The sequence below is a fragment of the Sceloporus occidentalis genome, unplaced genomic scaffold, assembly GCF_023333645.1.
Source record: "Sceloporus occidentalis isolate IW3139 unplaced genomic scaffold, rSceOcc1.0.p SCAF_81, whole genome shotgun sequence".
NCBI lineage: Eukaryota > Metazoa > Chordata > Lepidosauria > Squamata > Phrynosomatidae > Sceloporus > Sceloporus occidentalis.
The window spans coordinates 3,849,295-3,862,612 of NW_028317061.1; the positions used below are offsets into that span (position 1 = coordinate 3,849,295).

Consider the following 13,318-nt stretch of genomic DNA (forward strand, 5'->3'; position numbering starts at 1 on the left):
GGGTTCTAGGTTAGTGATGCCCTCAGTATACAGATTTTTACTTAAATCCATAAAAAGCTCCATGCATTTGTTAATGGGTTATTCACGTATCACCCATGTGTTCTGTGTAGGGTCGAATTATGTTTACCAATTCATTCTGCCAGTAGGATTTCGGTTTCAAGAAATATCAGGACAATATCAGGAAGGACCTTTGATAATACCGTCAATTAATCCTGCTGTTCCTTGGATAATCTGCGTCGAGTCTTTTTTTTCGTGTAGCTATTTCTGGTTTGTTGTGTCTGATTTGTGTGGATAACTTTATCATATAATTTCCGTGATGGTGGGATGTCTTGTCACGTAACCCAACAGACACCACGGATTAGTACCATGGTATATTATTATGAAGTATAAAGCTGTCTTCATACTTACACTGATTCTGTCGTCTTTGTCATCTATTCGCACTTTGTCTTTCTTCCAGTAGATAGTTGGCTCAGGATGTCCTCGAGGTGGCTGACACTCTAATATTGCAGGTTCACCGGCTGCCACAACAACATCTGTAGGGTTCAGCCGAAAGTCGTCCCGTAGCACTAAAAAACAGGATTTTAAAGGAAAATAAGTGCCAGATAAATGATAGTTTAATCTGGTTCACATTATCCTTTACAGCTCGAACATATTAGTTTTTATAACTATTCACTAAAAATGGCATTTGCAGGAGAGGCGAACACATTAACTTCATTATATCACTACTTATATATATAGGGGCAACTCCATAAAGCAGGGCTGAGCTGGCCCTATATAATGTATAGAGTTCACATTTTCTATGAATTATACAGGGTGAGCTCAGCCTTTCATGCAGGACAAGTTCACTGACATTTGCCTTTAATAATGATTAGTGATATCAGGGCCCTGAAATTTCCAATTCTCCTGAAAAGTCTCTTTGGTAAATAGGGTATTCAGGAAAGTAAATTAAGCAACATATGCTAACTTTTATGTAAATTACATGCTTTAAAAGAGGGATTGGGACCTACTAGCTGATCATATGTTTCTAAAATGAAATCTATTCCATTGTGATCAGCATGTCTACCCCACCCAATCTTCATTCACTTCCCTAGTCACATCTGTCCCTTTCAAGTCTCTTGGGGCTATACCTATCCTTACGCGTAGCTAGAACCTCCTGATACTAGGACACAATCCTTCTTGCCTCCCATATGGACTAGGAAAGGGTTAGTGCTTGAGGGATAGGCACTAAATTGGGTCATTCTCTATCACCATCTTCCAGTCTTTACTCACACAGCCTCCTCTACCATTAGTGAACGTCTCCGGGTCTCCACTCCTGGTTACGTGTGATGTTAAGGCCAAAGTGACCACCTCTGAAAGCAATACACTGTGCTACAGCTATAAAATGTAGCACTTACATGCTTCACACTATGTATTGTATATCATACATTTAGCAGACATTACAAACTATAACTTTATGGAATAGAAACCTTTTTTTTTGGTTTTGCCATAATGTGAAGCCTGTAAACACTTTCTTTTCGCTTTTTTCCCACCAGCGTTTGCCACTCCTGGCCAAGAACGCCGAAAGCGTTACACAAATCACCACTTCATTTGAAAATAAATTAAGCAACATATGCTGGCTTCTTATGTAAATTACATGTTTTAAAAGAGGGATTAGGACCCTCTAGCTAGTTATATCTTTCCAAAATGAGATCCACTTCGCTGTTATTATTCCAAATGAGTCCTAGCCGGTAGAATAATTGGCCCACACCTTTTTAAGAACGCTGAAGAGGTATTTTGCAATTTAAAATGAAAAATACATGTGACTACACAGCCTTCCTAATGCTTTGATAACACCACTGATAGAACAATACACCAGATAATAAATATAGCTTTGGTCGCGGTGGTTAACTTTTAATTTGGGTTGAATTGCTACTCTTTTCGCAATTTGTGTATTAAAATATCTAACCGTCTGCGGCGCCTTCCTATTGATTTAAACCCCTTCCACTCAGATGAATTTTACTAAGAGATATCCCTGAGAATGTTAAAAGTCTCTTTGCCAGTACCCTACATGAGCCCAAGTCATAACCTCCATAATGCATCTGGCATCATGTCTCCTGCCAAATGGACAGACAAAATCATTTCAATGATTCTAGTAAAAACCAGTTTAAAAAAAAAGAAATAATAAAGAAAACTTTTCATTATAAAAATAGACTCCTGAGTTGGTGGTATAAGCATACGTCTGCAGATTTTATCATTGCGTGTACAAGGCTATTGAGCATCAAGTCGTCATTGGCAGTATTTTAACAAACTGAGACATTAGGTTGAAATCAGAAATAGAGGGGAAAAAAAATTAATAAAATTGATTATTTAATAAATATATATATATATAAAAAGTTTAAAAAAAAATTCATGATACCACTAGCTAAGATAAATAAAAAAAAATATATATAAACCTTTTTCTAAGCACCTGCTATCAAAAAAAAGGACCGTTGCTTCCAGAACGGCAACTGTTTAACACCTGCCAAACTAGGCGGAAATCCAGAGTCAGCCGCTCTGTATTATTTAACAACAGGGCTTACACGCTACATTAAGGCACTCACTTTTTTTCATTGTTGTAAATGGTCTCTAAATTCGTTCGGATTACCGAACAATATTTTTGAATAACAATTAGTAATCAACTATTTTGCGTTGTGTTCCTCGGCTACAACAGCTATCACAAAAAAAATATATATCTCTATAGAGTTTAAATTTACATGATGATTACAAATAACCATCTGTCTGCTTCTAGCTTTTCAATCTGGTCCATGTCCCATGAGCCTCTCGTGTATGGTCAGAACAGGAAAGCTGGATGGGGGGAAAAAAACGGAGGCCTGTCAAGAGGGAAAGAATAATTGCATTTGTATCCCAAAAGAACGAAGCTTTTTTTTCCGCCGCACAAAGAATAGCTGAGATTTGTAAAAACCTGGAATTCTTTTAGACGTCAGAATTTAGACAAAGCTACACCTGCCAGACTAACTATAAGAAAGCCTCACGGTCTTGGTCTCCAGATGGTCTCGGAGTAAAACCTAAAAGCACTTAGTCATCCTAGAACGTAATGTCTCTCATCGTAGCAGAGTGTTTGGAAACCTAGAGGCTTGTTATTTCATCGTTCTCAGGACAGTAGACAATTTGGCTTAGAATTTTGTCCAAGAAATCCCAAGTAAAATAAAACAATTATGGAAATATACAAAGGTGGAGACACTACACGACTAAAACCTTCCGGTATTGAGTAAGAATAATATTTTGGCACGCGGCTATGCATATGCCGTAATAATCATTACATCTGGAAGTCAACAATGGAGGAATCATCAGCGATTCCACTTGCAACAAGTTATAAAAATCAGATTTGGCTGAATTAGTAGGCAGGTGGTCTCTCAATCTATAAAGAAATGTTGAAAATCTCACCACCATCTGGTGGTATCTTAACTCAGACTCAAAGGCAGAAGGACAGCATAGATGCCCTAATATATATGTGAATCTGTCAGGGAGAGCTAATGCAACATAATAGTAGCATGGCCGCCATGTTTTATGCATCCCCCACTGACTTTTATTTTGCACATATTACAGGACTATATATATAATATGTATATATATATATATATATATATATATTATTGACAAATCTCCATAAAGACAGAAACCATAAAGTGTGGACTGAACCTTACACAAACCATAATCCAATCGGCATGCTAATTTTTTCTAATTCATCCAGCTAGAACAGAATGCGGTAATTACTACATTCTGGCCTCTGTGCGCCTTCACCGCTGAGTTGGGGAGTAATTTCTGTCCACAAGAAAACAGTCAAACTCCTTCCTCTGTAACATGGTTTTGATGTGATTGGCATCTCAAATATTAATCTCAGGATTCATAGTACAAGGTGTTTTCATCTATAATCATTTTGGTTGTCCCTGAAATTATATTATTACTGCAAAATGATTATGTTAAGTACATCATCAGAGAAGTCAACTGTAGCTCAACGCCCAACAGTAGCTCAAATCACCTTGTGTTCATTTTAATGCTTATTGTTTGAAACAATGTATGAAAAGATCTAATTGCATAGCGAATGATTATCCATTTGTAGGCAAGCAATCAATTGTCTTAAGAAATACCTGTTTAAAGCTATTCTGTAGTGAATTAATTTTATAAACTGAAACATTTTGTAGAGGAACTTAGTCTAACATGAAACATCTAACCATAATTCCATAATGTCCCCCTTTCGGCTAATGGAGGTCATTTCGGGTCATCACTGCCCAAGAAGAGCCTTTCGCTTTTAAACCATGAAAGATTATCCAATTTAATGTTCTCTTCTTATCTCCATAACATAAAGAAAAAAAAATCCCCAAACTGGATTTTATGTAGGTCTAAGCTATAAATAGACTATTGAAGCCGGTGTTATCTACATACGTGATTTGAGAATGCTTGCATTGCAAATTCAGCCTCATTATTTTGTGTGAAATTTATCATTATTAAGAAGGAAAAAAGAGTAGAGGAACTGCGTGTATGGGTTTTTCTGACAGATTTAGGACACAGAACATTTTTCACACAAAGGGCATTTATTAATTTAAAAACAGGAGCCCAAGTCTGAAAAATGAATCATCCAGGTCTCCAGAAGCCACCGTTCTTTGCAATAAACTAAAAAAAACCATGTATATATATTTTTATTTTACATAAACTACAGATTGTTCCCTAAAAATAAAATTACTAATGAAGCAAAAAGAGAATTTGCCCACATAGCTCAGTGGTGCTATGGTTTTTTTTTTCTAAACAATGGTGTGAAATACGTTATTAAGGAGCCTTATAAAGTCTCAAGATTTGTCTCTTCCAATCTTGGTATTGTTTTTAGGGAGGGATGTTTATTTTACGATATAGTTGATACAAATTCACAAATATTCTGTAATATCAAGCAGGCTGTGAAAGATAACAGGATTTAGGTTCTCCAGAAACCAGCAAGGTCTTTGAGTAGCTTGGTGGACACATTGTTCTTGTATGTAGACTCTTAAAATCATAGCTTACTGGATCTTACTGAAATGTTGCTCATTGTAACAAAATGGCCATATGATGAGCTATGGCTCATCATATGGTATGGCTCATCATATACCGGTAATGCCTCAGCTAAAAGCTAGAACGTTGTAATTTCCTCTGAAACATTCTCATTGTCACTTAGAGTAGAACACAGTTAAGTCTATAGGTCAGGCCCGGACTAGTCATCTGGCACACGGGGCAAATGTTGATGGGCCACTGGCCACCGGCATCCCATACCCGCCTGATCTTCTTCACATTGTGTAGCCAGTGGCTGGATTTGCCCGGAAGCATGTTGTGTATGCCTAAAGACGTATCAAGTGGCCAGGCATATCTATCAGTAAGCTGCATCTAAGTCATCAGTACCAGTGCCACCTCATCAGTCCAGCCCTGCTGTAGGCCAATACAGTGATGCAATGTAATCTTAATGACTTTCAGATTCAGTTTCCTCCATATTATAATGACCGGGATCATTAACAGAAGAAAGGTCTATGTGAAATGCACTTGTAGACTGTCCCATTTTCTTTTATGATATGAATGATGGTATTGACTATTGATAGCGGCTACCTCTGGTAATGTGATGAGAAAATCTCAATCAATAACAAGAAAGAATTACACCACAGTGTGTGAAAATTAAACTCAATAAGAAATACACGCTAAGTAGTATATTATATGCCGTCTTATTGTATTTTGGTATTATTTTGTATAATTATTGTATTAGGTAACACCATGTTGGGCATCGATGGAAACATTTACACCGCGGAAATTCCAGAATATTTATAATAGTGAGGAATAGCCAGGCTACTGGAATCTATGCCAGACATGTTTCCCTCACTGTACTAGCCTCTACCACTTCTACTGGGAAGCTGTTTAACTTATCCACCACCATCTCGGCAAAATAAAACATTCCACCATTACATGTAAACCCTCTGATCATCTAATTTTAGATTCTGACCTTTTGTTCGAACATTTCTCCTCCTTTGAAACAAACATGTGCACATGTGCTGATTCTCCTTGAATGGCCACGACTTCTGTATCTATTTAACTTGTTTTGGTAAATAGGAGGAAGTAAACGTCCCAGTTACCTTCCACATTTCGCAGATTGCATTCGTTGCTAAAAATATCTTCGTAGGCTAAATTGTTTTTAAAAGCGCCAACACTGGTTCTGTTTGATCAGCGAGGAAAATGATAATGATTGTAATTGCTAGCGACATTTCCTTCTCGAAACGGAATTCTGGACGCTTTAGTGAAACCAGATTTTGAAATTTGTTGCTCTTGTAAATTGGACTTCAAAGCAGGGATGTTTTAATTAAAAATATTAACGCTTATAGGGTAACTGTTACAATTAGAACTTTTAGTAATCATTCATTAAAACCGCAGCTTGTCGTTTTTGTTTTGTAATCAGTGTAATAGTCAGAGATATTTAACTAGAATTCATGAAACGTGAGATCTGCATATCAGGTGTCCAAGTTGGGTTGGGGGGGGTGTAAAAAGAGCTATAGTATAGACCTCCATTGATGTTTCACCTCCCTGGGCCTGTGAGGAGCGATCTGAGGACCTCCTAATCAGCCCATGCTCCCTTCTGCCCGCTAAATCGGGACAGTAGAGCAGCTACCCAAATAGCGGGATTGTTGGTAGGTATGGCTCTGTGCATCAGACTATGTCATGAATTTCCTTTTTCCTAACGTTCCCTTCCTGTTAGTCCCCCTTTAGAGGCTGCAATAAACAATTATAAAACTTAACAACAAGTAAGTGGTAACTTAAGGGGGAGGAATAATTACTACAATCGAGAGAACAGGAAGATAAAATGGATGGTCAACATATACACCTTGTTTATTTCAATCTGTAAACTCCATTACACGTTTATTTAGGGTACAGAACTGTCAATGGTAGGATTTGGGAAAATGGTCCAATTGCTGATTGATTTGAAACTTCATTCATCCACCTCTGCAACTCGGCACTTCCGCTAATCTCTGTCTCCTCTCCCCTATTCAGTAATGAATTCTGAATGCTGCAGTTAACATTCTGCAATCTCATTACCCATTTACAATAAATCGCCAAAACCATCACTGTGTTTTGACAGCTAACGACGAGAAAAGGAAGCAATAAGCATATCCAAGCAGTTTTTTAATGCAAATTTCCTAAAGACGAAATTTAAACGATTCTGAAACCTTCGATTACATGTAATGGTGTGTTTTGAATCTACTACAGGTAATAAAAAGAACTATATCATTTTCTGTGACAATTACGGGGTCCAGTTATACAATCAAATTACTTGTTTACACAAATTATACATTTTTTTTTTTTACTTCAATCTACTAGGGACAATTGGACCATGCAAGCTACCCCACAGCACTCCAACGTCTGAGAATCATTCAATTCCCGGGATATTGAACATGTAATTATCAATGTCTTTGCAGAAATCAAAATGGCTGCCTTTTCTTGCACGTCTCATTGGCAAATAGGGGTCATAAGATTAATGATTGACCAATTCCAATTAGAGATATTTTGGGTCTGTCAAATGGTAGGTGCACTGACTCCCAAAACCTCAGCTTGTCTCATATATATCAAACGGACTAAATTTTACTGATTTATGTCAATTTTATTAACATACTTTCTCCCTATGTGGTGGGTCAGGCCAGTTTTGATCTTGAGAGAAAAAGTATCTAGTTTTTTACACAGGAAAACTCTGCACACCTTGTAAGTCTAGTCCTGGGACCTAAATTCCTTTGTCCCTCTTTCTTCCCCTGATGTCCCATTCTTCGAGCAGGTTATAATGTTTGGTGGGTAAGAGTGTATCACAGTGTTCTACAGCGCAATACTGTGAATGTACAGCAGAAAATGTGTTCAGAATCGAATGGTATATATAAAGTGCTTCGTCTAAATGCCATCAATTATACTAATGCCTAACCAATGAAATTAACTCTTAATAAACCCACCCCCACAAATAGAATGTGATCTTTAGGTTTATGCTAATATACTGTTCATTAAATGGTGGTTAAAACTCATTAAAATGCACACTGAGAGGAAACAGCTTCATTACTGTAATATCTTGTAAAAAAAGAACAAAACAATGTTCTTATTATCATTTAAGTGCTTCCAAAAAGGACTGCATTTGCATAGTGATCAGGTTTACAGGATACATTAATCCATAATGGAGCAAGGATGTAATTAAAAATACATTTTGTGCAATTAATGTGCAGTTGCATTGTGCGGTTTAACTTTGCAGGTTTTGGTACTCTTCAAGTACTTTAAAGTCGAGTAAGGAACACTTTCAGGTGGCCCTTCAATATTCACACCTCCTGCGCCCGCATCATCCTGCCCTCTTGTAAGTGTGATTGAGGGCTTTCATAGTTCCTATATGTGGTCTATGCTTTGGCTTTGTTATTTTACTACTTTTTTCAATAAACTTCATATTTTTATACCAACCGGTCTTCTGTGGATTCATCGGTTGGAGTATGGAGATGCATTAATTTGCTCACACTTTATTATTGTGTTCTGTGGCTGGGAACGCCACTTCTTTCCACCCTGCATCCACTGCTCAAGCTACCATTACGGAACTTCGCTCAGGCGATGTGAGCAATCATGCTGTGTTTTTCTATTACTCTAGTGCCGTATTTACCATGGGTGGTACCCTAGGCCTCCCCAATGCATCCTCCGACCTCATTGCTGAGCACTGATATATGATGTCATATCCTGGCACTGGTCTTAAAGGTGCATCTTAATCCATTCTATGGAGGCTATGCTGGTTCGGCACAGTCTTCCATAATATCAATGGGCCAGTTGGGGTGAGCAGAGATCTCGCTTGTACCCGGCCAATTTAGCACGTAGGGGGGTGATTGCTGAAAAGGGTGATCTGCCCCCTGGTTTTGCTGCAGTGGGACTGACACGCCCCTGGACCCACCACCCAGCAGAAAACATCCCTATTCATATATCCATATACATAACTGACTGCATAAGTATTCTTAACATGTTTAAATTGTAGGATCTAAACTTTGCATTGCAGAATTTAACGTGAATGTATAGAATCTTGTCTCTTCATTCCTCCCCAATAGCTGGTCATTAAACGTAAACCTTGATCACAAAACTACCCCAGTACACTCTCACTCATCGTCAGCGGGATGTCAACAGCAAAAAGTATGATCTGAGAAACACCCTTAGAACTGTGGCAGTCCCCTGATTACCGTACCATCAAAGAAAAATTATCATGATGTTATAGTTCTACATCAATTCTAAGCCAGTTCTACCTAAACTTTATTATATATTATCTTTTTTTTTTCCCATATAAAGAGAGGAAAATGCTATTTTCTTTAGAATTGAACAACTGACATTCATTATATTTTGTAAAAAAAAAAATTGCTTATTTTAATTTTTTTTGAAATAATGTTTAACACAATGTCACCTGGAGTAGATCATTACGTACCAGCTTGATATACCTGGCACACAAACACACAGCATGCCTCTCAGAACAATAGCAGCTGCTAATGCATTTCTCTTGCACTCGGAGAAGACAGTGATAATAGTAGTTATTTGTATTGTATGGCAGTAAGTATGTATTCAGCGCTTCCAAATATAAGCATACTGATATTTGAAAATAATGAGCATTCTTACTGCCGGGATGGAAGCACGGCGTCTTCAGAATTCATACCCTAGCAAGCGCGGAAAGGCGGAAAACTGCTCTTCAAAGAATTTCTGTGTTCCATGTAAAATAAAATATATTTAAAATAAATTTTTCATTCTCCATCAACCATATTCCGTAACCTTTTCATTTCTTGGTTTGCTACATAAATATTTTTTTATTTAAAACGAACAGCTAGTTTGAGTCACCTGATATCAAACATTACAAAAACATGTTGTGACCTCCTCCCACAGAGCGCTGTTAGAAGAAGAGAGGAGCCTCGTCCAACCCCCTGATGTCTTTAATTGACCCCACAGATAGTGTTAATGGCTCCTGCTGGTTCCTAGCACATGTCATGCTTGGTAAAAGGTAACGCTTGAAAGATCTAACCGGAAAATGTAAGATTTCCTCAGTATAAGTTAGAGGAGCATGTAGCCCGAAGAAGTCTGGAGACAAGAAGGCAGTCCTTAGATGGGAGGATGCTGTTTTTTCCCATTATGGTTACAAAAACTCCCACTGGAAAGGTCATGGGGTATTTCCTGAATATGCAGTGAATTTGCTATTAAATATTAACAAAAATATACAAAAGTTAGCTCATGTTACAAATGGCTTTCATCCGAATTCAACTTATTAATATTAGTTACAAAGCACAAAGAGATTTATTTTTGGGGACGAGGTCTATTTTTTTAATTTAGATTTTTTAAATATTTTTTATATTTAATTTTTTAAGCTCCCTTAGCTTTGACCTCTAACCACCCATCACTAATGCCAAAATGCATTTTAAAGCCAGGCAGCCATTTTCTACTTTGGTGCCAAGACAGAACCTCTCCAACCCGAAGCTCACAAGATACTGGAAGCTCATCCCCTGCCGCGACTGCGCCGCCATCATCTTCCACGTCTGGAGGAGACGCTAGTTATATATTTATCGTGATACAACTAAGACCCGGGCAAGTAAAATTATAATAAAAAAATCAATTCATTATATGCAATATATTCTTAAATTCAGGTTTTTTCAACACATTTTCATAATTTAGAAATGATTAAATATTAAATATTTTCTTATTATTTTAGTTACGTATTCATCGGATAATTATTGTCAATACATTGTTTCATTTACAGCTGTTTAATGTAAATTATTTTAAGTACAGTATTCGAGCCACTTAAAGAAAATGGAATATCCGATGTTTCAAGGGACCGAGAAAACGAGTCCATCTTATTTTGAGGCTCATCGTGACCTTGGAAGTAGAATTCATATTGTAACGGTCTGTTTAAGCTTAAAACAGCTCGCTTGCTTTGTTGCGCAGGCAAATATTATACAGTCACCTGCGTCTGATCACTAGGGATAAACCAGGTTGTTTGCCTTTCATTAAATTCTCTGCTGGAAATGAATGTATTCATCATACTACGCAATTTGAAATCATTGCGAGATATATTCATTAGCGACTCTCCTGATGTAATGAGTGTATTCTCATTATTGAGCATTAAACAGTGGGAACAACTGATTACAACAGCTTTTTAGCCGAGCCATTTTGGATCCTTTATTATCATGAGACAAACTGACTTTTCCTAAATATCCTTATGGAATTTTTTTTTTTTTACAGGAAATTGCGCTAATAATCCCCCCCCCCCGATATTATCCTATATAGCAAGTTCTGCAGAGAAGTGGACTGTATGATTTATTGATGCTCCTTTTACACATTGTTATTTGTCCTATATAGGAGTCAGATTGAGATTTCTTTTTTATTAATTCATATAGCACCAGCATATTCTGCAACGTTGTACAATGGGTATAACAAGACGTCAACACGAATGCGTTATATAGCAAATTTGGACTTACAGAAAGAAGAGGTTAAGCGGGCTCTGCTGAAAAAGAGCTTACAATCTAGAAATTATTATCTTCACCCATGTAACTATATTGTTGATCATGCGCGGCCGTCTGGCATTTAGTGGTAAACCGTAGGCCGGATACGCGCAGCTGAGAGCAAAATTGTAAGAGTATAGCAGCTGGATGTACATCAATTTATTAGCCGATGGCCTTAAAGAGCCAGAGCCAATTTATATCCTCAGCTTGATAAAGATAATGGGCCATTTCCTTCTTTCTCATCCTCTCTTTAACACACTATATGCAACTTCTAAACATACTATTTATTTATATATATATATATATATATATATATATATATATATATACTATGACACTGTAAACCCAGGGAGATTATTTGTTTGGCATTTGGGCGTGTTTTTGGACCCTTTCTTTATCCATTTTCGAGGGGGGCATCAAATTAAAGGGGACCATTCACCTATTATGTGCATTAAAGTGTCCCTTTAAGTTACTTAAACTACTTACAAAGTTAAGCTGGCCGCCCCGGTAGTAGCATCAGATCCATGTGCCCCAGCGGGACGAGTGATCTGCTTGATTAAACATTTTGAGCTGCTCACGTAAGTAAAGTTAATCGGAATATTACTGGAATATGAAACGTTTCCAGGATATAGAAATACCCTTTCTTTTCCGAAAGCTTTCCTCTCTGTAATATTTTCCGTTTGGTCTTCGGTTCCATTTTGTGGCCGAAACACGCTGACACTTAATCGATAACTAAGAGGAATAAATAAAAAGATCTCTGTATTGTGAGCCGTGATTATCATTAAATGTATGCAAAGATAAATCTCTAGCTCTATTAAAGCAGCAGCTTGTTGAATGCCGAGCCGTATATTTGGGTTAAAGTCTAGTGCAAGCCATCAGGAGTTTACTCAGACTGCATTAGTGGAAGCGGGGGACAACGCATTTCGAATGCAGCGGCATTAAGATTACTGATCCTAGAAAACCTCTTTGCAAAAATCTATTTTCATACAAGCGCATCCTCTCTACGTTATGAATACAAGTTTGTTTTACATTTTAGCTGTTATATGTAGTGCCTGATGACCTAGAGCCCATTATCTTTTCAAAAAGGCGACAAATGTGAATTATTGTGATTATGATTCACATTCTACATTTGCTCAGCTCAAAGTATCTGGAAACACTATATATATATGTGTTTGTGTGTGTGCGTGAAGATGTTTTTATGTTTATTTTGTTACCTAATTGTAAATGAATTAATAATAACGAACAAACAAACAAGAACTAGGAGAATTATGTTGTAATGGCAGAAAGACAATAAACGAATGAGGTAGATTATGATATCATGGTATCAGGCAATCTGTAGGGTACATTGATATAAATGGTAGAGATTAATATAGCAATGGGATTTAAACATGCATGGGGCAGGCATATAACTTTTCAGAATCTAAGACGAGACCAACGACTGATTACCGTCTGGGTCTTTACATGAGGATAAACCGGCAGACTAGATGAGCCAAATCGTTCTTATAACACACAATGGACATATGATAGGTAAACATGTTTTTGTATTAGCATTGAAAATCCACTGCAGTCCATAGCACTGTACATTGTGTTGAGTTTCATGAGTCCTGATATAATATATATATACATATATATATATATATATATATATATATATATATAAATATGTACACAATGTATCTCGATTTTGCCACGTGTAGCCAACACCGGCATTTGACTCACTCATGTGCGGCAAACGTCTCATGGGCCAGGCTGAGCAGTCAGATTCACTGCGACATCGCGACATCACACAGGGCAACAAACAG

At 37.3% G+C, this 13,318-nt stretch overlaps 1 protein-coding gene across 1 annotated transcript in view; it reads right to left on the bottom strand.

The window, feature by feature from the left end:
- The window catches only part of LOC149285316 (roundabout homolog 2-like), a 440,725-nt gene that overhangs the window by 83,556 nt on the left and 343,851 nt on the right, over positions 1–13,318 (bottom strand). Inside the window, exon 3 of the mRNA XM_089495533.1 lies at positions 409–566. Within this exon, the coding sequence (XP_089351659.1) occupies positions 409–566 (158 nt within the window). The remainder of the gene's footprint in view (positions 1–408; positions 567–13,318) is intronic.